Source organism: Oncorhynchus tshawytscha, linkage group LG03, assembly GCF_018296145.1.
Source record: "Oncorhynchus tshawytscha isolate Ot180627B linkage group LG03, Otsh_v2.0, whole genome shotgun sequence".
In the NCBI taxonomy this organism is placed as follows: Eukaryota; Metazoa; Chordata; class Actinopteri; order Salmoniformes; family Salmonidae; genus Oncorhynchus; species Oncorhynchus tshawytscha.
In genome coordinates, this window is record NC_056431.1 from 73,270,709 (window position 1) to 73,293,570 (window position 22,862).

At 43.0% G+C, this 22,862-nt stretch overlaps 2 protein-coding genes across 9 annotated transcripts; both read right to left on the bottom strand.

Annotated features, from left to right (window-relative positions):
• Positions 1-1,385: 1,385 nt before the first annotated feature.
• On the bottom strand, positions 1,386-13,332 carry pknox1.1 (pbx/knotted 1 homeobox 1.1). 5 transcript variants are annotated; one of them, XM_024411050.2, is made up of 11 exons: positions 13,255-13,332; positions 11,492-11,555; positions 9,488-9,597; positions 9,143-9,314; positions 8,319-8,507; positions 7,783-7,927; positions 7,441-7,538; positions 6,874-7,002; positions 5,557-5,633; positions 5,215-5,378; positions 1,386-3,391 (listed from the first exon to the last, which is right to left on the bottom strand). In XM_024411050.2, the coding sequence occupies exons 2-11, from the start codon at positions 11,543-11,545 to the stop codon at positions 3,210-3,212; spliced, it is 1,320 nt and encodes a 439-aa protein (XP_024266818.1). In that variant the 5' UTR covers positions 11,546-11,555; positions 13,255-13,332; the 3' UTR covers positions 1,386-3,209. The 5 variants fall into 5 exon arrangements, with proteins under 5 accessions (XP_024266818.1, XP_024266803.1, XP_024266810.1 ...); XM_024411035.2 differs by having other exon boundaries at positions 11,492-11,580; positions 13,255-13,326; XM_024411042.2 differs by lacking the exon at positions 13,255-13,332 and adding an exon at positions 12,911-13,217.
• Positions 13,333-13,937: 605 nt separating this feature from the next.
• On the bottom strand, positions 13,938-20,404 carry LOC112243114 (calphotin). Of its 4 annotated transcripts, none has more exons than XM_024410960.2 (5): positions 20,272-20,404; positions 19,726-19,834; positions 17,145-18,164; positions 16,398-17,096; positions 13,938-14,279 (listed from the first exon to the last, which is right to left on the bottom strand). In XM_024410960.2, the coding sequence occupies exons 1-5, from the start codon at positions 20,314-20,316 to the stop codon at positions 14,119-14,121; spliced, it is 2,034 nt and encodes a 677-aa protein (XP_024266728.2). In that variant the 5' UTR covers positions 20,317-20,404; the 3' UTR covers positions 13,938-14,118. The 4 variants fall into 4 exon arrangements, with proteins under 4 accessions (XP_024266728.2, XP_024266721.2, XP_024266737.2 ...); XM_024410969.2 differs by adding an exon at positions 14,679-14,739 and having other exon boundaries at positions 14,145-14,279; positions 16,398-18,164; XM_024410964.2 differs by adding an exon at positions 14,679-14,742 and having other exon boundaries at positions 14,145-14,279; positions 16,398-18,164.
• Between the last annotated feature and the right edge of the window lie 2,458 nt (positions 20,405-22,862).

A 22,862-nucleotide genomic window follows, 5' to 3' on the forward strand; every position in this document is an offset into this window, starting at 1 on the left:
TCGAAAAGAGAGTGACATCTACAGAACTATTATAAATGATTTTTTTTTAAATGACACACTGGCAAAACTAGACTTGTTTGCAGAAGATGAGGGTACTGCAAATCAAGTATATTTCTGAATTTCAATCCCAACTGCAATTTTCAATGTAACATATTACTATACCCCTCTACTGTAGTTTAGCTTCCGTTGTCTACTTTCCCTATAGCCCTATGTATTTACTTGGACAGTGACACTAAAATGTTTAATTTGACAGTGACAGTACAGAAAGTCACCTTTTATTTGAGGCTATTTTCATACATATCTGTTTAACAGTTTAGAAATTGAATGCACTTCATGCATCTACAGACTCACAAAGATCATTCCCCCAATACATGCTAACTTTTTACCATTACCAGTAACAAGAGGTTAGCATCTTTTGGTGGGGTATGACATTTATGCCCTTAGCTTTCCTCACTCATCATTATTCATGATTAATTCATGATTACCGGTAATCATGGTAGCATCCACATTAACGTAGCAGTGTTGATTTACATTATAAAAGTGACTCCAAAATGACAATACACTATTCACCATGAATTTCTCTAGGTAGTCTAGTGGTTAGAGCGTTGGACTATTAAACGAAAGATGGCAAAATCGAATCCCTGAGCAGACAAGGTAAAAAAATCTGTCATTCTACCCCTGAACAAGGCAGTTAACCCACTGTTCCTAGGCCGTCATTGAAAATAAGATTTTGTTCTTAACTCACTTGTCTAGTTAAACAGAAGTAAAATATATATTTTTTTAAATCATTTCTATTGGGCACAATATAATCCGAAACACAAACAAAACAAACTGTAAATGCATCCAACAAGTTTCTAGAGTCACAAGATTGATGCAGTCATTGTGTGCAAGGAATATGGGACCAAATACCACTTTTTGTTTTACAAACTGTTAAAACACTATAAAGTTCATTTGTCCAAATAGTAATTCAAATGGAGGGGACTAGATACATAAAGTGCATTCATTTCTAAACTATAAAACAGATACGTATGAAAAGTCCCTCAGATAAAAAAGATGGCTTTCTGTACTGTCTACTCATATAAACATGTGATCTCAAATCCCAAAATGCTGGAGTATACTGAAGTGCCAAAGTAAAAGTTTTAGCTTCACTGTCCAAATAAAATAAAAAACGTAGGGGAGTGTAGCTTCTACTAGTTAGGCTTTCTGTGCTTTTCACTATAGTTATGTCTTTACAAAAAGAACACACCGGTAACTGCTAAAATAACAGAAACACCAACTTAATAGGGTGTAGGGGCCAGAAGGATCCGTCAGAACAGCTTCAATGTGCCGTTAAGTCGATTCTACAGGTGTCTGGAACTCTACTGGAGGGGTGCAACACCATTCTGGAACTCTACTGGAGGGGTGCAACACCATTCTGGAACTCTACTGGAGGGGTGCAACACCATTCTGGAACTCTACTGGAGGGGTGCAACACCATTCTGGAACTCTACTGGAGGGGTGCAACACCATTCTGGAACTCTACTGGAGGGGTGCAACACCATTCTGGAACTCTACTGGAGGGGTGCAACACCATTCTGGAACTCTACTGGAGGGGTGCAACACCATTCTGGAACTCTACTGGAGGGGTGCAACACCATTCTGGAACTCTACTGGAGGGGTGCAACACCATTCTGGAACTCTACTGGAGGGGGGCAACACCATTCTGGAACTCTACTGGAGGGGGCAAACACCATTCTGGAACTCTACTGGAGGGGTGCAAACACCATTCTGGAACTCTACTGGAGGGGTGCAACACCATTCTGGAACTCTACTGGAGGGGTGCAACACCATTCTGGAACTCTACTGGAGGGGGGCAACACCATTCTGGAACTCTACTGGAGGGATGCAACACCATTCTTCTACGAGACATTCCATCATTTGGTGTTCTATTGATGGTGGAAAACGCTGTTTCAGGCATCGCTCCACAATCTCCCATAAGTGTTCAATTTGGTAGAGATCTGGTAACTGAAACAAACACACACTTTAAACCAGCCTGTTCTTCTTTGAGACCCCTCTTTCAAAGTCACGGAGACCTCTTCTAGCCATAATAAATCAGCAACTGGGCATTGTTAATACCTTACCCTAAGCAAGATGGGATGTTAATGTGTTAATTAAACTCCCGAACCAGACCCTGTATAGAACCCCCTGGTTTAAATATACTTTGTATCCCTCATTTACTTAAGTGTTTCCATTATTTTGGCAGTTAACTGTAAATAAGGCCTTTTTCGGATCGTGTTAAAAACCATTTGACATAATCAAATTTTTTTTCTTCTCATTTGTCATCAATATTTAGAAAACTTAATTGGACCCTGGAAAACAGGGCCGCTAGTTTCAATAACAAAACCTTTGTACATAAACATTCCAAACAAAACAAGAGAACACCAAACAAAAAACATACTTCTCATGTTTGTATATAAAAATAAGCCTCTTTTACTTTAATTTTCCTAATGGGCTTTTCTGGACCTATAGGGTCTTCCTGTACACCATGGGCTCTGCCTGTAAGCCAGTCCTAATCAGAGTGGGCACATGTAGTCAAACACAGGCATGCAAAGTGAACAAAACCCATTACAGATACAACTTGAAAGTGTTGGCATCCAACAAGAGATTAAATCAAAAAATAAGAAATCATTCAACATTTAAGTAACGGAGCTTCAGAGTGTGTTTTTTAACACTTGATGATAATTTTTTGTTGTTGTTGCTGCTTCCGTTCTCAGCCTTTTGGAACATACAATGATATTATACAGAAAAACACTGGCCTACACAAGCTGACGACGTAGTAAAAAACGCTTTCTGAAATCGAACTGCTCACACACAAGACACTCCATTCATTAAAAGGGACATCAGGAGTGATCCCGTATGTCCAGTGCTTGTGCTCTGTGTAAACCGATCGAGAGAACGTATACTTACATTGTGTACTCGCGATGCAATACCAGTCTATCTACAGTACATACATAATCTGAGCCATCCTATTTTTTAGCAGAGCATCAAAAATGGCGCTGATTTGGTTCTAAGTGTGTGTTGCAATTCATTATCAGCCCACCTCATTCATTATCAGCCTACCTACATAATGGGTCAGTTGAAGGTCTTAACCACCACACACACACATATTAAAGTTTGTTTTTAAGTGTGTATGTCTTCGTGTGTGTGTGTGTGTACAGTACGTCTGTGTCCTACTGCAAGGAGTCGCTGTTGTCCAGGCCCAGCCCAACCATGTCGTCATCATCGTCCTCGTCCCCGCTGTCTCCTGATTCGTCCTCGCTGTGCCCGCCCATCATCACCTGCTGCACGGCCAGCGTGGCACCGTCTGATGTCAGGCTCCGGAGACCCTCCACACTCATCATCACCGTGGTTCCTGGTGAACAGACGACCAGGAGAGGACGTCAGTGACATCACGTCAGTGACATCACATATAGCGCTCATGTTTTTCTATAGTGTCTTATTTCCACACAAAGTGAGTCCCATTGTGAAATAAGTCGCTTTAACAAGGGAGCCTTGAATCTGCCTTGTGACTGAATTCTCCTTGTGGCCATCATTTCCATTACAGAAAGCGCTTGCGCCTAGTTACCTTAAAAACAAGTATAGCCAACAGCTCTAGCAACTGTTGATACATAGCAGTGCTTATCTAATGAGTAAGTTAAGCCAAGTTAACAAACAGATTACCGACCATTTCGAATCCCACCGTACCTTCTATGCAATCTTGGTTCAGCGCTGGTCATGGGCGCACCTCAGCTACGCTCAAGGTCCTAAACTATATCATAACCGCCATCTATAAGAGACATTACTCTACAGCCGTATTCATCGACCTGGATAAGGCTTTTGACTCTGTCAATCACAACATTCTTATTGGCAGACTCAACAGCCTTGGTTTCTCAAATGATTGCCTCGCCTGGTTCACCAACTACTTCTCAGATAGAGTTAAGTGAATCAAAACGGAGTGCCTGTTGTCCGGACCTCTGGCAGTCTCTATGGGGGTGCCACAGGGTTCAATTCTTGGACCGACTCTTTTCTCTGTATACATCAATGATGTCGCTCTTGCTGCTGGTGATTCTCCGATCTACCTCTATGCAGACGACACCATGCTGTATGCCTCTGGCCCTTCTTTGGACACTGTGTTAACTAACCTCCAGACGAGCTTCAATGGCATACAACTCTCCTTCCGTGGCCTCCAACTGCTCTTAAAACGCAAGTAAAACTAAATTCATGCTCATCAACCGATTGCTGCCCGCACCTGCCCGCCCGTCCAGCATCACTACTCTGGGCGGTTCGGACTTAGAATATGTTGACAACTACAAATACCTAGGTGTCTGGTTAGACTGTAAACTCTCCTTCTAGACTCACATTAAACATCTCCAATCCCAAATTAAATCTAGAATCGGCTTCCTACTTCGCAACAAAGCATCCTTCACTCATGCTGCCAAACATACCCTCGTAAAACTTCATAAAGACTTTGGCGATGTCATTTACAAAATAGCCCCAAACACTCTACTGGATGCAGTCTATCACAATGCCATCGTTTTGTCACCAAAGCCCCATAAACTACCCACCACTGCGACCTGTACGCTCTCGTTGGCTGGCCCTCGCTTCATATCCGTCGCCAAACCCACTGGCTACAGGTCATCTACAAGTCTCTGTTAGGTAAAGCCCCACCTTATCTCAGCTCACTGGTCACCATAGCAGCACACAGCAGCACATAGCAGCAAAAATCACTAAAGCAGGAGACTCATATCTCCCTCACTAGCTTTAAGCACCAGCTGTTAGAGCAGCTCACAGATCACTGCACCTGTACACAGCCCATTTGTAAATATCCCATCTATCTACCTCATCCCCACACTGTATCTATTTATTTATCTTGCACCCCAGTATCTCTACCTGCACATTCATCTTCTGCACATCTACCATTCCAGTGTTTAATTGCTATATTGTAATTACTTCGCCACCATGGCCTATTTATTGCCTTACCTCCCTTATCCTACCTCCTTTGCACACACTGTGTATATACTTTTATACTGTATTATTGATTGTATGTTTGTTTATTCCATGTGTAACTCTGTGTTGTTGTCTGTCACACTGCTTTGCTTTATTCTTGGCCAGGTCGCAGTTGCAAATGAGAACTTGATCTCAACTAGCCTACCTGGTTAAATAAAGGTGAAATAATATATATATATTTTAAAGTACCATCTGGCATCTGGACCTGTTGTTGTGTCATCCCCGTGGCGATGGAGTCAGGCCAGAAGCGCTGTAGCGGCCTGTTCGGAGGAGGTTTCTTCTTGGTTTTGGGTGTCTCCGAAGAGCTGGCGTCCAGCATGGGCTGCAGGATTCGCCTCCGCGCGTTTATGAACCTGAGAGAGAAGGAAGAAAGGTTGGACCAATCACGAGAGGGGAAACAAGGGGTTTGGACCAATAACTAAACTTGACACATTATTGGATTGGTTCACGCTAGGAGAGGTCGTTCTTCATAGTATTTCATAGTCTTAGGTGATAGTTCATGGTAGTGTGGCATGGGTTCATGTAATTCACCAGTTGTTGACTTGGAGGAGGCTCAGGTTAGTTTGGGTAGCGATCTGCTTCTTCTCATCCTCCGTGGGGTAGGGGTGCTATAGAAATAAGACAAAAGTCATTAAATTAAAGCCATTAAAATAAGTAATTAAAAAGGAAAAATCCACCCAATACCACTAATTAAATGTGTTAAATAACAATATTAAGAACAATATTTTTTGTGAACAAATGTTTCATTTTGCAGTCATAATAAGGTTGGTAGCAACCGGGAAAAACATTTGTGTAAATCTGTTGCAGCTCAAATCCACAATGAAATGCTCTCTCTATGAGCTGGCCAGCTAGCTAGCTACACACAATAATACCAAAGAACATATCAGCATGTAACGTTGCTCACAGAGTGGAGTCTGACATTTTCAAAGGCAGAAATACTTTTGAGGAGATGGGAAACTTTGCCCATGCTACGTCAATGGGTTGGCGTGTGCAATCTGGACCATTCTGGGACAAAAAGCAATCTCCTTCACAGAGTGAATGGGAGTCTATTGGATGCTGGCTCAAAACCCAAATATTAGCACAAATTTCATCAACAAGTACAACTTCACAATTTTTTTCTGAGATAAATAACTTGCTATCTGTAGTATCATGTAGCTTTGGAATCGTAACATTATGTACTTTCGAGGAAAATAGGCACGTTTTTCGACATTTGACTTTGAGAAGGAATTGTGTGGCGATTAGCTTGGCAACCGCGTGACGCAGCATGACAACGTGAACGCAATTGGTCGACAGTCTGCTGGGTGGGGCATTATTCGTTCCTTCATTCATTGGATTACTATCTCTTTTCTATAATATCTCTGGCAACGGCACCATGCAATGCAACCAGGACTGAAGAGGCAGACAAAGGAGAAATGTGCTTAAATGACACATTTCTCGAGGTAGGAGTATCGTAAAAATACAAATCATAGGCTCATACGAGAGAAGACATCCTCCCGAGTTATGACATCGGCCAGTATTGAAATCTGACATGGATGATAGACATTTTCACCATCTAAAAGTCATATTCCAGGGTAGTGAGAGAGACTTTATCACAATACTACGTCATACTGGCTGGGTTTCTGCCTGCTTAAAAACGCCAATAACTCAAGCTACAAATTAAAACATGAAATGACCCAGGGAATAGATAGAACATCACTCAGAGATGCACAAAAACAATATAACATTCAAAATGGGTGGACCTTTCCTTTAAGTAGTTAGTGTTTTCATCTTGCACTGCAAGCCAAGCCAATCAAATCCCAGAATCGTTCCAGGTTGTAAACCTATAGAGTGTGCCTGTGTTCTACTCACCCCGATGTGCTGGAAGAGCCAGGAGCGCATGACGTTGGTGGCTTGTTTGGGAAGAACGCCACGCTTGTTCTTGGGTGAGCTGTCGTCGTGGTTGAAGAAACTCAGGTCCTGGTTGAGCTGCAGCTGGAGCTGAAGAAAGTTACTGTTAGGTTTCCATATTCTTTCACATTTACGCACCGTGTGGGGGAGGGGGTGGCTGTTCAGCGGGGCACCGTGGTGGGGGCTGTTCAGTGGATAGCGTGGAGGGGGGCTGTTCAGTGGGGCACCGTGGTGGGGGCTGTTCAGTGGATAGCGTGGAGGGGGGCTGTTCAGCGGGGCACCGTGGTGGGGGCTGTTCAGTGGATAGCGTGGAGGGGGGGCTGTTCAGTGGGGCACCGTGGGGGGCTGTTCAGCGGGATGGCGTGGAGGGGGCGGGGGATGTTCAGTGTGGGGGGAGGGCTGTTCAGTGGGGGGCTGTTCAGCGGGGCACCGTGGGGAGGTGGGGGCTGTTCAGCGTAGGGGGCTGTTCAGCGGGGCAGCGTTGTTCAGAAGGCAGTAAATGTTAGCATCCAGATGTGTGTGTCTTACCTGTGTGTTCTGGATGCGTATGGTCTGGGGCGAGAGGGTCTGTGAAACCACCTGGCCCTGTGAGTTGACTACTGTGACTGGTTGGTAGACTGTGCCACCTGGAGGAAACACAAGGACCCAACAATGCTTTCAGAGTAGTCCTTATTTATTTTCAGAAACTGCTGGTACTGAAACAGACAGCTGTATGCTAAGGGCCGGTTTCCGGCACACAGATTAAGTCTTGTTCGTCCTGGACTCTCCATTGAAATATAATCCAGGACTAAACTTAATCTGTGGTTAGGAAACCGCCACTGTGATTCTTATTGAGGTGAGGGCGGTGGGGGTTGGTGTCTGAGGCTCTACCTGTGGTTGTTGTATGCCAGGGTGACATACCTGCTATAACCTGTGTGGGGTTGACTGTTGTCACGGTGACGTTGCCTTGCTGCAGGGCCGATGCTGGCACCACAATCCCCTGGGGACTGAGGGTTCCTGTGAAAGAGCTGGACGTCTGCACGACACACACAGAGGTTAAACGGAGTCTTCATGGGTCAATATATAGCATCATGTGTATAGCAGTATACACGGTTGTGTGTATAGCAGTATACACGGGTGTGTGTATAGCAGTATACACGGGTGTGTGTATAGCAGTATACACGGGTGTGTGTATAGCAGTATACACGGGTGTGTGTATTGCAGTATACACGGGTGTGTGTATAGCAGTATACACGGGTGTGTGTATAGCAGTATACACGGGTGTGTGTATAGCAGTATACACGGGTGTGTGTATTGCAGTATACAAGGGTGTGTGTATTGCAGTATACAAGGGTGTGTGTATTGTGGATTCATAATGGGTGTGTATGATGGCAGCAAAATATATCTGTATGGCAGGGTGTGTGTACCTGTATCTTGGTGGGGGAGAAACCCTGTCCAGATGAGTAGGGGCTGCCAGGTTCTCCACTCAGCAGCGTCTCGCTGTTCATCTTGGTCTTGAGGCAGGAGATGTAGCGGCTGCAGAAGTCCTTACACAGGTCGCTGACCTTCTCCAGCTCCAGCAGGTGGATCCGCAGCACCTGGATGGCCTTCACCATCTATGGGGTCAAAGGTCAAGGAGAGGAGTTATGAGAGGCCAGGACGTTTTCATTGAAAATGGCATGTGCATAGTAGTCTGTTATAGTAAATACACCATTTATTCCACTGGTAGATACTTTAGTATAAGGCTGTTGTAATGTTTATATGTGGCCAACCGGCTTCATCAAACAGCGCAAAATGAAACAGTAGCTCACTTTCCATGCGTCATTTGCTAAAAATGTACGAAATGTACAAATAGTGTCACTAGAGGTCATTATCATCTACTGCATCCTTATGTAATACATGTATCACTAGCCACTTTGAACTATGCCACTTTGTTTACATACTCATCTCATATGTATATACTGTACTCGATACCATCTACTGCATCTTGCCTATGCCGCTCTGTACCATCACTCATTCCTATATCTTTATGTACATATTCTTTATCCCTTTACACTTGTGTGTATAAGGTAGTAGTTTTGGAATTGTTAGCTAGATTACTCGTTGGTTATTACTGCATTGTCGGAACTAGAAGCACAAGCATTTCGCTACACTCGCATTAACATCTGCTAACCATGTGTATGTGACAAATAAAATTTGATTTGATGGAAAATCATTCAAAAGAATATTAACAGCAAATGAGGGAGGTCACCAGATTGTCGAGATCAGGATCCTCACTGAAGAAGGCTTTGCCCTCTTTCTCCTGGCTGCGGACAAAGTTCTCAATGTCCACATCAAAGCTGGCTGACGTGACACAGTCTGAGCCCTGTGTCGACTGCTCACATTTCTCAAAGAGCAGGGCCAGGAGAGGGAACAAGGGATGCCTGCAACAACACACATAGACACAGGAAGAGACGTCACTAAATTACCATCATTTACTTTTATGTTACATGTGGTCGTGTTTACTTCATAAACAGCAGCATTTCCTTTTTGAAAGAAATTGAGGTGGGAGTTGACCAAAGCTTTGTCAGGGGGCCAACAGAGTCAGGGGGTGTACCGGTATATGGAAGCCTTATCTACATCCATGGGGGTCTGGGGCTCAGTGGGGGTTGGACTGGAGGCTGCATCCAAACCCTCGTCACCGTCCGTCTGCTCCGACCCCAGCATCTGGAGAGAAACGGGAGCGAGGGAGATGAGATGAAAGCAGAATGAGGAGCAATAGTAGTGGTTAGGTAACGCTCAGAACCATGCCTCAACAACTACTAAATAAGCCGTGAGAAGATTGGTCTTGTTGGCATTGGTAATAGGTTGGAGGACTGTTGGCATTGGTAATAGGTTGGAGGACTGTTGGCATTGGTAATAGGTTGGAGGACTGTTGGCATTGGTAATAGGTTGGAGGACTGTTGGCATTGGTAATAGGTTGGAGGACTGTTGGCATTGGTAATAGGTTGGAGGACTGTTGGCATTGGTAATAGGTTGGAGGACTGTTGGCATTGGTAATAGGTTGGAGGACTGTTGGCATTGGTAATAGGTTGGAGGACTGTTGGCATTGGTAATAGGTTGGAGGACTGTTGGCATTGGTAATAGGTTGGAGGACTGTTTTCTCAGTACACAATGGAGGGAAATAGCCTTGCTAAATTATTCTCAAATGGGTGAATGATACAGAGGTTGTCAGTATCTCTTTGGACGGGAGTAGAATAGAAAGATGAGTCGTGGCATATCATGCTTATCCATTACCGATAGGTGCACCAAGCTTGTCTTTGAGCGAATTAATTCAGACACCTTCACGTGCTCCTCCTCTCATATTTTCACACTGCCTACCAGCAGCTAGCCAGGCTCACTTCTAAGAACATAAATCCCATCTCCAGCCATGTGATTGAACCAACAATGGCTTTGATTGAGAGCAAATGTTCTAAAAAAATACTTGTTTGCTATAGCAGGAAAACCTCAAGTTAGTCAAATGTCCTAAAACCATTTTCTCAAATCAAAATAAAATCTTATTTGTCACATAGGCCAAATACAACAGGTGTAGACCTTACTGTGAAATGATAACTTACAAGCCCTTAACCAACAATGCAGTTAAGAAAATAGAGTTAAGAAAATATTTAATAAATAAACTAATGTAAAATTTAAAAAAATTAAAAGTAACAATAACGAGACTATATACAGGGGGTACCAGTACAGAGTCAATGTGCAGGGGTACAGGTTAGTCAAGGTCATTGTACATGTAGGTAGGGGTGAAGTGACTATGCATAGATAATAAACAGGTTAGTTGAGGTAATTGAGGTCATTTGTACATGTAGGTAGGGGTGAAGTGACTATGCATAGATAATAAACAGGTTAGTTGAGGTAAATGAGGTCATATGTACATGTAGGTAGGGGTGAAGTGACTATGCATAGATAATAAACAGGTTAGTTGAGGTAATTGAGGTCATTTGTACATGTAGGTAGGGGTGAAGTGACTATGCATAGATAATAAACAGGTTAGTTGAGGTAATTGAGGTAATATGTACATGTAGGTAGGGGTGAAGTGACTATGCATAGATAATAAACAGGTTAGTTGAGGTAAATGAGGTCATATGTACATGTAGGTAGGGGTGAAGTGACTATGCATAGATAATAAACAGGTTAGTTGAGGTAATTGAGGTCATTTGTACATGTAGGTAGGGGTGAAGTGATATAGATAATAAACAGTGAGTAGCAGCAGTGTGAAAACAAAGGGGGGAGGGGTCAATGCAAATAGTCCAGGTGGCCATTTGATTAATTGTTCAGCAGCCTTATCTCTTGGGATAGAAGCTGCTCATCTGTAGTTGTGGCAATACATTCTAAATACATAGTAATAAATCATTTCAGGAATTACAATACACCCCAAAACATTCTGCAGGTAAAAATGACAGTAGTTCTACTTTTTATTTTATTTTTTACATTGATGATGGGTAAAAAATATTGCCAAACTTCAAATAAGCAACTCAAGATCTTCAAATCTTCCCTTACACCCATGCTCGTGGTTTAAGTAGGCCGCAAAGCTGAGCCTCAGACTAAATTTGTCCTTCTGACCCACCTGCTGCTCTCCCTCCAGGTACTTGTCTATGGAATCCGACTGGGCAGCCATCATGTTGGCGGACCTAGAAAAACACATAGGTCCACACACTGTTGAGAATTAAAAAAGGCTATTATAGTATAAATTACTCTTCATGATAAATGGAGATTATTTGAAAACAGGACAAATTACAAAAACTGACATTTGTATTTGGTAAACAATATTGGACTAATACTGCACTATGGAGAAGGGTTGAGGTAAATTGCAAAACTACAGTGAAAATCTATTGAATTGTTTTCCCTCTTTGAAAGACCAAGTGCTATAAATATTTGACCCTTATTGTAGTCTAAACCATAGAAATAAAGAATGTTTTTAATGGCCTAAACACGATTACATTCCACTTTTCCACTTGATTAATTGTCCATGTTTATGAATAGAGCATGGCAATGCTGGATTGCTCTGACAGAGATGATCTACTCCCTGTAGTGCAATAACATACACGATAATGCAGCTACCTATTTGACTGTAAGGTATTCGTCAAAACGAGAATGAAACATGCATGTATATTTACATATAAATGGCTTAGGAAACAAAGGCTATAAGGGGGGGGGGGGACAAAATGTTATGTAGTTTATCGGCTTGCATTCGAAATGTACAGCTTTGTGCACGTCTTTGACTTACGTTCGTGTGTGCAAGGATACGACAATGGTGCGAATCATACATGTCTTATCGTGAAACCAGGTTAATGTCCACGGTCCTAACTGATGGCACACACCCACCATGTTAAAACCCGACTTGCTTTTATCGCAGCAACAAAGCCAACTAGTAGAGCGTCTTGATGGGTTTAGCAATAGCAAGCAATTATTGGATTAGCTTTCAATCATATGAAGGAAAAAGCTGTCGGAGTGAGACACTTCAGTGAAGTAAAAATTCAGTTTCAGAGAACTTTAAACTACATTTATTGCGAACGTTTACTTGTTCAAGACAAGGTCGCTAAACAAAATAGCTAACGTTAGTTGCTTTCGTAAATAAACCAGCTATCTAGCTCGTTAGCTTACTAGCTAATACATTGCAAATTGTTCCTGTTGCCCACTAAATTAGGCGACAACAGCCTCAAATGTGTACTAAATGTAATATGCATTAACTCTCTTCATGGCCGCAACACCAAGTGAAGAGTGCTTGTTTTAAAAACGTTAGTTTGCAATGGTGAAGTTAATCAGAAGCGCCATATTTACAGCGGTGTCTGAGACGGATCAGCTGCCGCTTTCACAGGTAGCTGCGCGAAAATACAGTAACATGACAAAATGCTGCTGGATTAAAGTGCATATAAAGTGCGTATTTCATCCCATATGCATTGACATTGTATTAAAATATTATTGCTATTCGTAAATGTATTTATAAATATTAGTTTCTAATTTTAGTTTGAAAAATCTTGCCCACATCAATCAATCAATCAAGCAAGGGACAGCTGCCTATCCCTCCCCTGTGCCACTCGCGATTCAACTGGAAGAGGGTACACTGGCTGGGGCCTTGCTTCCTAGCTGTCGCCCTTGCTTTTTCAGAATCCTTCTTTCCCACCCCCCTCCTCTCCCTAAAACGCCGACATTTTTTTTCTTCCCTCGAGTAATTTCCATCTTCCTTGGCTCCGGCCATCTATTCAATGCTACATGAACTCCACTGGCCTCCCCACCTCCCGAGCTTTTGCCCTAGGCATTATTCTGTGCGGCCCAGATTGGTTTGATTGATAGGGAACGGAAAAAAGAAGATTTTGAGTGACAGCTTACCTGAGTGCCAATCTTCGTCACACTGACAAGCGGCTGCAGCAATCGGGATCCGCAGTTGTCGTGCTGCGTCATCGCGCATGGTCACGCAGGATATTTGTCTCATGAATATTTATAGAGACGGGGAGGAGATGTGACGTCCGGTGTGCCTTGTTCTCGCCCCAAATCTAGGCATTTTTTTGGTTTTATTGAACCTTTATTTCACTAGGCAAGTCAGTTAAGAACAAATTCTTATTTACAATGACGGCCTATCTTGCTGGTTGAATGCCTGGCAAAATTTAAACCACTGCTGTGCTTTAATCTAGGTCAATGCAAAATGAAAAGCCTGTTATAAACAATGAAATTAATGTAATTAACTTGACATTGTGACTTTTACAAGGAGCCTTTTGTCCTCCCACATCAGTGGGTAATGTATTATTACAGACAAAGATGATCCATTCTCAGATGTGCAGTGTTGTGATTGTACTGCTGTGATAATTAGGTCAACGGGATGTGTACTGAACGATCAGAGAGAGTCAAATCGGGAGTCGTTAAAATAGAACGTAGATTAAAAATATTTGCATATACAGCACTATTCAAATGACCCCGACGCAGAAGCCGGCAAAGAACCAATGTTAGAGGTTTTTCTCTCGTTTTTATAATAAGGGGGAAATATTTAACAATACAAAATATCTCAACGCCTCAGATCCATTTTATGTAGTTTATAATAGATTTATTTTAACAGAATTACAAGCACATCTTAGGGACCATAAAGTACAAGGCAAAAATCATTATTCTTCTAAAAAAAAAAAAAAAAAAAGACATGGGGTGGTCAGCGGGATCAGAGACATGCTGTCTGGGGACATGGGGCCTGGATTCCAGGCGGTCTCAGTGCCTGGGGGAGGGTCTACCGGAGGAGGGCTGGGGCAGACGGTACTTGGCCATCTCCAGGTCCAGGTCTGCGAAGGTGTAGTGGTTGTAGTTGTGGTGCTGGAGGTTCTTATAAGTGCTGTTGTCGAATGGCTCGGGGGCTGACTCTGGAGGTGCAGCTGAAGGGGGTAGAACACAGAGACGGGTATAAGACACAGCACAGGCATAAGGGTACCCTGACTGACCTGGAGTTCGGCTAAATAAACCAGAACCCAAAGGTAGAAATAGGCGGTTTGCGAATTGGTGAGTTGCATTTGGTTTTAGTGTTATTCGGAGCCCCGGCAACTGTCTTTTTTTTTTTATAGCAGAAAACCATTCTCATAAGGAATAGAAAATATGTTTTAAAAGTATAAATCACTAGCCACAAAAAGTGATGCCCATACATGACACAACATTTACTTATCTTAAAAATGTCTTATTTTTTTAAATTTTTTAAAGTGCACATTTAAATAGTCACCCATTTGACAAAAGTAATTTATGGTGGGGCATTTTCTACAGTGTTAAGGATGTATCCCCACCTATAGAGCCTGGAGATAGGCTGATGTGAATGGCCTTAGCATCCATTGTCTACAGGACAACCTTCTGGGAAGGAAGGGGAGAATGAGGATAGCAAAAGGGCACTAACAGCCAATTAGAAAACTAAACTGGCATACAAATATAACTTTGGCCGAAGCATGAATGAGACATTGTCAATTGGGCAGCATGTAAAAAATAAATGTATTACCCTTGAAGTAGGATTATTCTTGACCATATCAAATAAGGTTTTATACACAAGTTGTCATGTTTTTTTTGGTTAAAAATACCAAAATTGGACAATACCCAGACCATTACTCAAATACTACTGCAATATTGTAAGCTGACTTGTTGGGGGCAACTCGCCTATTTGAAACGGCAGGCTTAAAATAAAAAAATAAAAAGGGTTAACAGGTCCAAATCCAATCACACTGAAATAAGTTAGGTGACGGTCATACGCAAAATTACACCTTCCACCTCATGTGCATATACAGACATTTTCATTAATTGACAGCATGCATATCCACACAAGTCCAGAGAAAGAGAGAGAAAGTGGGAGAAAGAAGTGAAAGGAGACCAATGAGTGATCACTCCCAGCTTCAGTTCTTCAAGCTGGAGTCAAGGGGGTGGGAGGCTGGTTCACTGTAACGTTACCATTAGCATGTACAGTACGCCTTAGCATGTACAGTACACCTTAGCATTAGCATGTACAGTACACCTTAGCATTAGCATGTACAGTACACCTTAGCATTAGCATGTACAGTACACCTTAGCATTAGCATGTACAGTACACCTTAGCATTAGCATGTACAGTACACCTTAGCATTAGCATGTACAGTACACCTTAGCATTAGCATGTACAGTACACCTTAGCATTTAGCATGTACAGTACGCCTTAGCATGTACAGTACACCTTAGCATTAGCATGTACAGTACACCTTAGCATTTAGCATGTACACCATAGCATACAACCCAGAATCCAAATACATATGTGTCAATGGACATGAGAATAATATATACCAAATACAGTAAATAAAACCAAAACACCCTGGGAGTAGAGATGGCTAAAGAAAGAAGGGAAGGAAGGTGAGACATATGGAAAGAGAGCTGGAGCGCCCCACCTGGGAGATCAACGAGTCATAAGAGTGAGGGGAGGAAACAGAGCAGGATTAGTTTAGGTTTTGTTTGTGTGAAGATTCCAACATGAGCCAGTCAAATACCATGCATCGCAGTGTCCTCCAAAACATTCACAGTATGAACCTCTCGAGGCAAAGTGCAGGCAAGGTATTAAAAAGGCAAAGCTTTTGTAAATAAAATTATGCAAATACAGACCTAAAGTCCCAACTGGGAACCCTCAGTATATAACAAGAGTTAAATTGCAAGACAAGCAGGCAGGGCTAAGGTGAAAAGCATACCATTCAAACATGCGTCTCACACTTGGCTGAAGTAGCTAAAGTATCACGTTGTGTGAAATGAGGAGTATACTTTCACTTAAGAAAACGCCCTTACACATTATGAATGGCAATACAGATAGCTAAAATCAATTAAATGGCAAAAGAAAAATGTAGAAGCTACAGCTAAAGCCAAACCACTCGTGATTTACAACATATTAACATTTAACCCTATGTGTTATGAAGGACATTTTAAAGAAATATGGCCATCTGTGGTTGGAAAAGTCCACAGAGGAGAGAAAGAGTAGGATTTAGACGAGGTGTTGTGTATACCCTCTGAGGTCTCATTCGGTTCTGCCTCAGCCAGGGCCTCTGCAATCAGCTCCTCTCCTGCGGCTCCAGCCATTACAGGGGCGTTGTCTATCAGCTCCTCTCCTGCGGCTCCAGCCACTACAGGGGCGATGTCTACCAGCACCTCTGCTGCGGCTTCAACTGGGGCAGCTTTAGCAACGGCCGGTGCATCTTCCGCCGTAGGTTCAACAGGTTTTTCAGCAGCAATTTCTACAGGGGCAGCTTCAGATGCTTCTTCTGCCGCTTTCGGTACAACTTTTGGAGTGACTTTTGGTGCAGCGGTGACTTCTGGAGGCGTCACTTCAACCTCTGGAGCAGCTTCTGCAAAAATCTCTTTGGGTACACTAGCGATCTCAGGGGCAGAGTCTACTAGCTCCTCAAAACTTGTAGCAGGGGCAGTTTCAGGGCCAACCTCCAGGGTAGCTTTCGCTGGGTCGGCTTCCAGGACAGAGGTGGGGTCAACCAGCTCAGCACTTGCAATTTCTGGAGCGGCCGCTTGAACTTCTTTGGTGACTTCTGGTGCTGCTTCGGCTACAACTTCTGGTGCTGCTTCGGCTACAACTTCTGGTGCTGCTTCGGCTACAACTTCTGGTGCTGCTTCGGCTACAACTTCTGGTGCTGCTTCGGCTACAACTTCTGGTGCTGCTTCGGCTACAACTTCTGGTGCTGCTTCGGCTACAACTTCTGGTGCTGCTTCGGCTACAACTTCTGGTGCTGCTTCGGCTACAACTTCTGGTGCTGCCTCGGCTACAACTTCTGGTGCTGCTTCCTTGACAGTTTCAGGAACTGCGTTCAGAGTCGGCACAGGTGTAGCTTCTTGCACAGCTTCAGCAGTGGCCACAAGGATGGCATCAGACGTCACTGCCACCTCAGAGTCGCTGGCCAAAGCCACTGCTTCCTTTTCTGCGTCTTTCTTTTTTTCTGCTTGGATTTCTGGTTTTGCCTTGGATTTCACTTCGGACATCTCATCATCAGAGTCGGTGTCAGAGTCGGAGGAGTCGGAGTCAGAATCACTGGATGAGGATTCAACGGCTGGGGCTCCAGGTTCAGTGGAGGGTGCAGCATCAACTAAAGGTGGATCGGCAGAAACTGGAATGTCTTCTGGCACGGGAGCTTCATCACTGGTAGCAACGACAGGCTCAGCAACTGGGGGAGCAGCATCCGTGACTTTGGTGGCGGCGTCAATTACAGGTTGAGCAGAATCGACGATGGGATCAGCAATGTCAGCGACTGGAGCAGGTTCGGCGACAGCCTCCGCAACTGAAGGAGCCTCTGCCACGACTGCTTCAACTGGGGCGGCATCACTGGCAACAGCCTCAGCAACTGGAGCAGCTTCTGCAACAGCGTCAGCGACTACTGCGGCCTTGGCAGCTGGTGTAGTGGATTCTACTACTGGTGTCTCTGATGCTGCGGCCTCCTCTGTGACAAGGGATGTGATCTCTGCAACACTCTCAGAAGCAGGGGCAGACTTAGCCACCTCTATGACTGGAGCGGCCACATCTACAGCAGGACTAGCAGTTTCTTCAGCCACAACAGTTTCAGCAGGCCTAGCGTCAGCATGGCTTGCAGAAGTGGAAAAGGTAGCTGGTTCTGCAGCTGCGGCTACTATTGTTTCAGCAGTGACGGGGCTAGCCACTGATTCAATTTCACCTAGAGCCTGTGCTGGGGAAAGTCCTGAGGCTGAAAGCTTAACGGGGAAGGCAACCGTGGTGTTGTAGGCTTGTAGTGCAGCCCCCTCTTCTGAGGCCTCTAGGGATTAAGAAATGGTAAATGGAATAAGTTACACAAAAAAAATGTAAGAGTATATAGCCTAATCAGTATGTTCCTCACAACCAGGAGGCTCGTCTCCAAATAAAACCACCTATGCCAAACACCACAGAAAACTCCTGACTCCAAAGCTACTGTGGAACTAGTTTAACCATTGTAAAATTACATTCTCTAGATTCTTATGATACATCCCTGTTAGGGATTTTAGGGATGTTAACAGTTAAATCGGCGAGCCTATAGGTTAATTTCCATAATCTTGTGGGATGAAATTGGTTCCGCATGTATTTTCATTCGTCACACATCTTATTTATTTAGTTTGAGGAGCATAATAGCCTACCACCTGTCAGACAGCGCCAGAGTAGCGCCTCACTGGAGTGAAACATGCTTTTGAAAGCCCAATCATTGCACAACAAATAAAATTTCAAAATGCAACCGCGTGTTAACTTTGATGGACACGATTAAAAGGCACTATTTGAATTTGTCAATCTCAACTCATAACTAAAGCGCACCTCCCATTTGCCATTAGAGTGCATAGACTATAGTCAACGATAGGCATGCTATCTGCATATCACCCACCACTTTGCAATGTGAGCTTGAGGCAGGAACTGTCTGAAAGCTTTACTTCAAATAATGAGTCGTCTTACCTTGGAAAAGAAGCCCTGAGAAAAATCCATCCATAGAAACTATTTTATAAAGACTTCCTGATGCCATTAACCAGCATTTCTCTCCTGATCTGGTTCATATGCACTTTCTTCCGTTGTCCAGAAGCCGAAGGCACAATCCTAATCATATTAACAACCCATCCTAATTGTTGTAGATTCTCCCTCTAAGTTTCTAACAGATAAATTAATCTGTCACAACTACTAACATTAGGTTTAGAATGGTGTTTTCCAGCAAATTGCATTTTGGCAAATGTTTGAAAATTACTTTTCATTAGCTGCTTCATTACAGGAGCTGCATGTTCAATACTAGACTATAGCTTTTTGACTGTTAGACGACAGGCTTGCTATTGTTGCATGTTTCCAATTAAGCTCTTAATGAAAAATGTCTGGTCCTTGTATGTATGCATGCATAGTATCAGAGAAGAGACGAAGCGAGATCTTTAACTCTAGCCCAAAACAAGCCCAATGTGTTTCTGTGTCACCTGCCTTCCAGCCTCGGGACGACTACTATTGTTAGGGCGGCGAAATAAGAATCTGGTCATTATATAGAGATATCTTATAGTATTTTCTGTTGGTCACATCATTTTACTGTTTGGGAAAAAAAGTGACTGTTTGTTAACCAGATTAATGCATCCTTAATCCCGGTTGCAGTGCAATCAAGCAAATGTTTAAAAAGAGAAGTAGAATTGGCTTTAGGAAATGGTCATGGTTTGTTTATCTGTAAGATTCCGGGATGTGGTTGTATTGGCACATCAGGGAGATACTCCAAGTGTGGGCTATACCTGAGAGAGAAATTGCGTGCTTGTTACCTAGGGGAGAATAAAAAGGACCTAGAATAGAACATATTAACGTAAGTGAATTAAAAAATAAAATAGCCGCACTCTTAATTGTAGCCGTTGCCTTAACAGCTTTCTTTGGCTCCCCAGCCTTGGTGCAGAATGCCGCGGCAGAGGAGCTCCTCAAAAGGCCCCAGCTCTCTTTCTGGAGAACCTAAACAGAAAGAAATGCATACCATTGTTTTGTGTTGTAAATTCAGCATTCATTAGCCTAGCCTGGCGTTCCAGTCTGTTTATGCCCACTTGCCAGCTCCTTCTGGAATTGTCTACCAAACGTTTCAAGCTTAACAATGAGACCAAGAGAAGCTCATTTTGACTTAACATTATTCAATAACAAGGTAACCTAAATATCTAGCTTAAATCTTATTAATGAGCACGATGAAGCATAGTCTCAAAAAATGAGATGTAGAAGATGGTAAATACAGCTAGCAGTCCTGATCCTCCGGTCAACAGGACAGAAGGACGCTAGCTAATGTTAAAAGAAAACGGTTACGATACGTTGATTACTGTACTAACGAAAAGGTTGTTTGTAAATTAAACGAAATGACAACTGAAGAAAAACATGTTTAGACAATAAACAACGAATAGTACCTTGAGAGACCCCAGTCGTCCTAGCCGAAGTAAGGAGGTCGCCATTTTGGTGCTCCGTTTTTTATTTTCCGTGGGGAAACACAACAATTATATTGCTCTGTAAGCTCCTCCCCAGGCACGCACATTTGGACGGAAGTGTCTGGGAACGAAATTAGTTCCTCTTTGAAAGGGTGCTAAAAATAGAATTTACCACTTCAGTGGATTTTAACAATTGTTTAATTTGTGCCATAGTAAAAAGTATATACTCCATATGTTAATTCTCATAATAGAAAGGTAGTTAACCATTTAGAATTCTGATATCCTTTTTAATTGTTTACTTCACCTTTATTAAACCAGGTAGGCCAGTTAAGAACACGTTCTCATTTACAACTGCGACCTGGCCAAGATAAAGCAAAGCAGTGCGACACAAACAACAACACAGAGTTACACATGGAATAAACAAACGTACAGTCAATAACAATAGAAAAAAATATATATATACAGTGTGGGCATATGAAGTAAGATTAGGGAGGTAAGGCAATAAATAGGCCGTAGTGGCCAAGTAATTACAAATTAGCAATCAAACACTGGAGTAATAGATATGCAGAAGATGAATGTGCAAGTAGAGATACTGGGGTGCAAAGGAGCAAAAAAATAAATAACAATATGGGGATGAGGTAGTTGGATGGGCTATTTACAGATGGGCTATGTACAGGTGCAATGATCTGTGAGCTGCTCTGAAAGCTGATGCTTAAGTTAGTGAGGGAGATATGAGTCTCCAGCTTCAGTGATTTTTGCAATTCGTTCCAGTCATTGGCAGCACAGAACTGGAAGGATAGGCAGGCAGCCAAAGGAGGAATTGGCTTTGGGGGTGACCAGTGAAATATACCTGCTGGAGTGCATGCTATGGGTGGGTGCTGCTATGGTGACCAGTGAGCTGAGATAAGGTGGGGCTTTACCTTGCAGAGACTTGTAGATGACCGGGAGCCAGTGGGTTTGGCGACGAATATGAAGCGAGGGCCAGCCAACGAGAGCATACAGGTCGCAGTGGTGGGTAGTTTATGGGGCTTTGGTGACAAAACGGATGGCACTGTGATAGACAGCATCCAATTTGCTGAGTAGAGTGTTTCAGGCTATTTTGTAAATGACATCGCCGAAGTCAAGGATCAGTAGGATGGTCAGTTTTACGTGGGTGTTTAGCAGCATAAGTGAAGGATGCTTTAAGGAATAGGAAGCCGATTCTAGATTTAATCTTGGATTGGAGATGCTTAATGTGAGTCTGGAAGGAAAGTTCAGTCTAACCAGACACCTAGGTATTTGTAATTGTCCACATATTCTAAGTCAGAACTGTCCAGAGTAGTGATGCTGGACGGGCAGGCAGGTGTGGGCAGCAATCGGTTGCTGCATTTAGTTTTACTTATATTTAAGAGCAGTTGGAGGCCACGGAAGGAGAGTTGTATGGCATTGAAGCTCGTCTGGAGGTTAGTTAACAGTGTCCAAAGAAGGGCCAGAAGTTTACATAATGGTGTTTTCTGTGTAGAGGTGGATCAGAGAATCACCAGCAGCAATACCCTTACCAGCTAGTCATTTGAATCAATATTTTAATAAACACATACAGTGGGGCAAAAAAGTATTTAGTCAGCCACCAATTGTGCAAGTTCTCCCACTTAAAAAGATGAGGCCTGTAATTTTCATCATAGGTACACTTCAACTATGACAGACAAAATGAGGGAAAAAAATCCAGAAAATCACATTGTAGGATTTTTTATGAATTTATTTGCAAATTATGGTGGAAAATAAGTATTGAGAGACTGAAAAACAGCTTCTATATCAAGGCCATCAGACTGCTAAACAGCCATCACTAACTCAGAGAGGCTGCTGCCTACATAGACTCATATCACTGGTCACTTTAATAAATGGATCACTAGTCACTTTAAACAATGCCACTTTGATGTTAACATATCTTACATTACTCATCTCATATGTATATACTGTACCTGTATCTATGTGTTCGTAATGGCTGCTCAGTGAATTGACCTGTCCTGATTTGTCTTAAACGCTTGCTACAAAACTTTTAATTAGCAAGACTTCCTTCATGACCTGGCCTCTGTAAATTGGTATAGAATCAGCTTGATCCCCTCTGTCAAAGATGCTTGGACCTTCTTTAAAAAAAATATTTTCAGTGGTATTGTTAAGAAACACTCCCTCATATAGAAAATGAAAAACCGGTTCAGCCCCTGGTTCCACCGTGATCTGGCAGTTACTCCACCTCAAGAATTCCATTTGGCGAAAGGCTCGGCACACGCATCCTCAGGCTGACTGGCTATCGTTCAGGCAAATGAGAAATAAGTGCACTCAGGCAGACTGGCTATCGTTCAGGCAAATGAGAAATAAGTGCACTCAGGCTATCCGGAAGGTCAAAATTAGTTACTTTAAGGAGCAGGTCTCTCTCTGTGGGTCTAACCCCAAGAAGTTCTGGAAAACAGTTAAAGACCTGGAGGATAAACCCTCCTCCTCACAAATTTTGTGGGCAGAACTGAAAAGGCGTGCACGAGCAAGGAGGCCTACAAACCGGACTGTTACACCAGCTTTGTCAGGAGGAATGGGTCAAA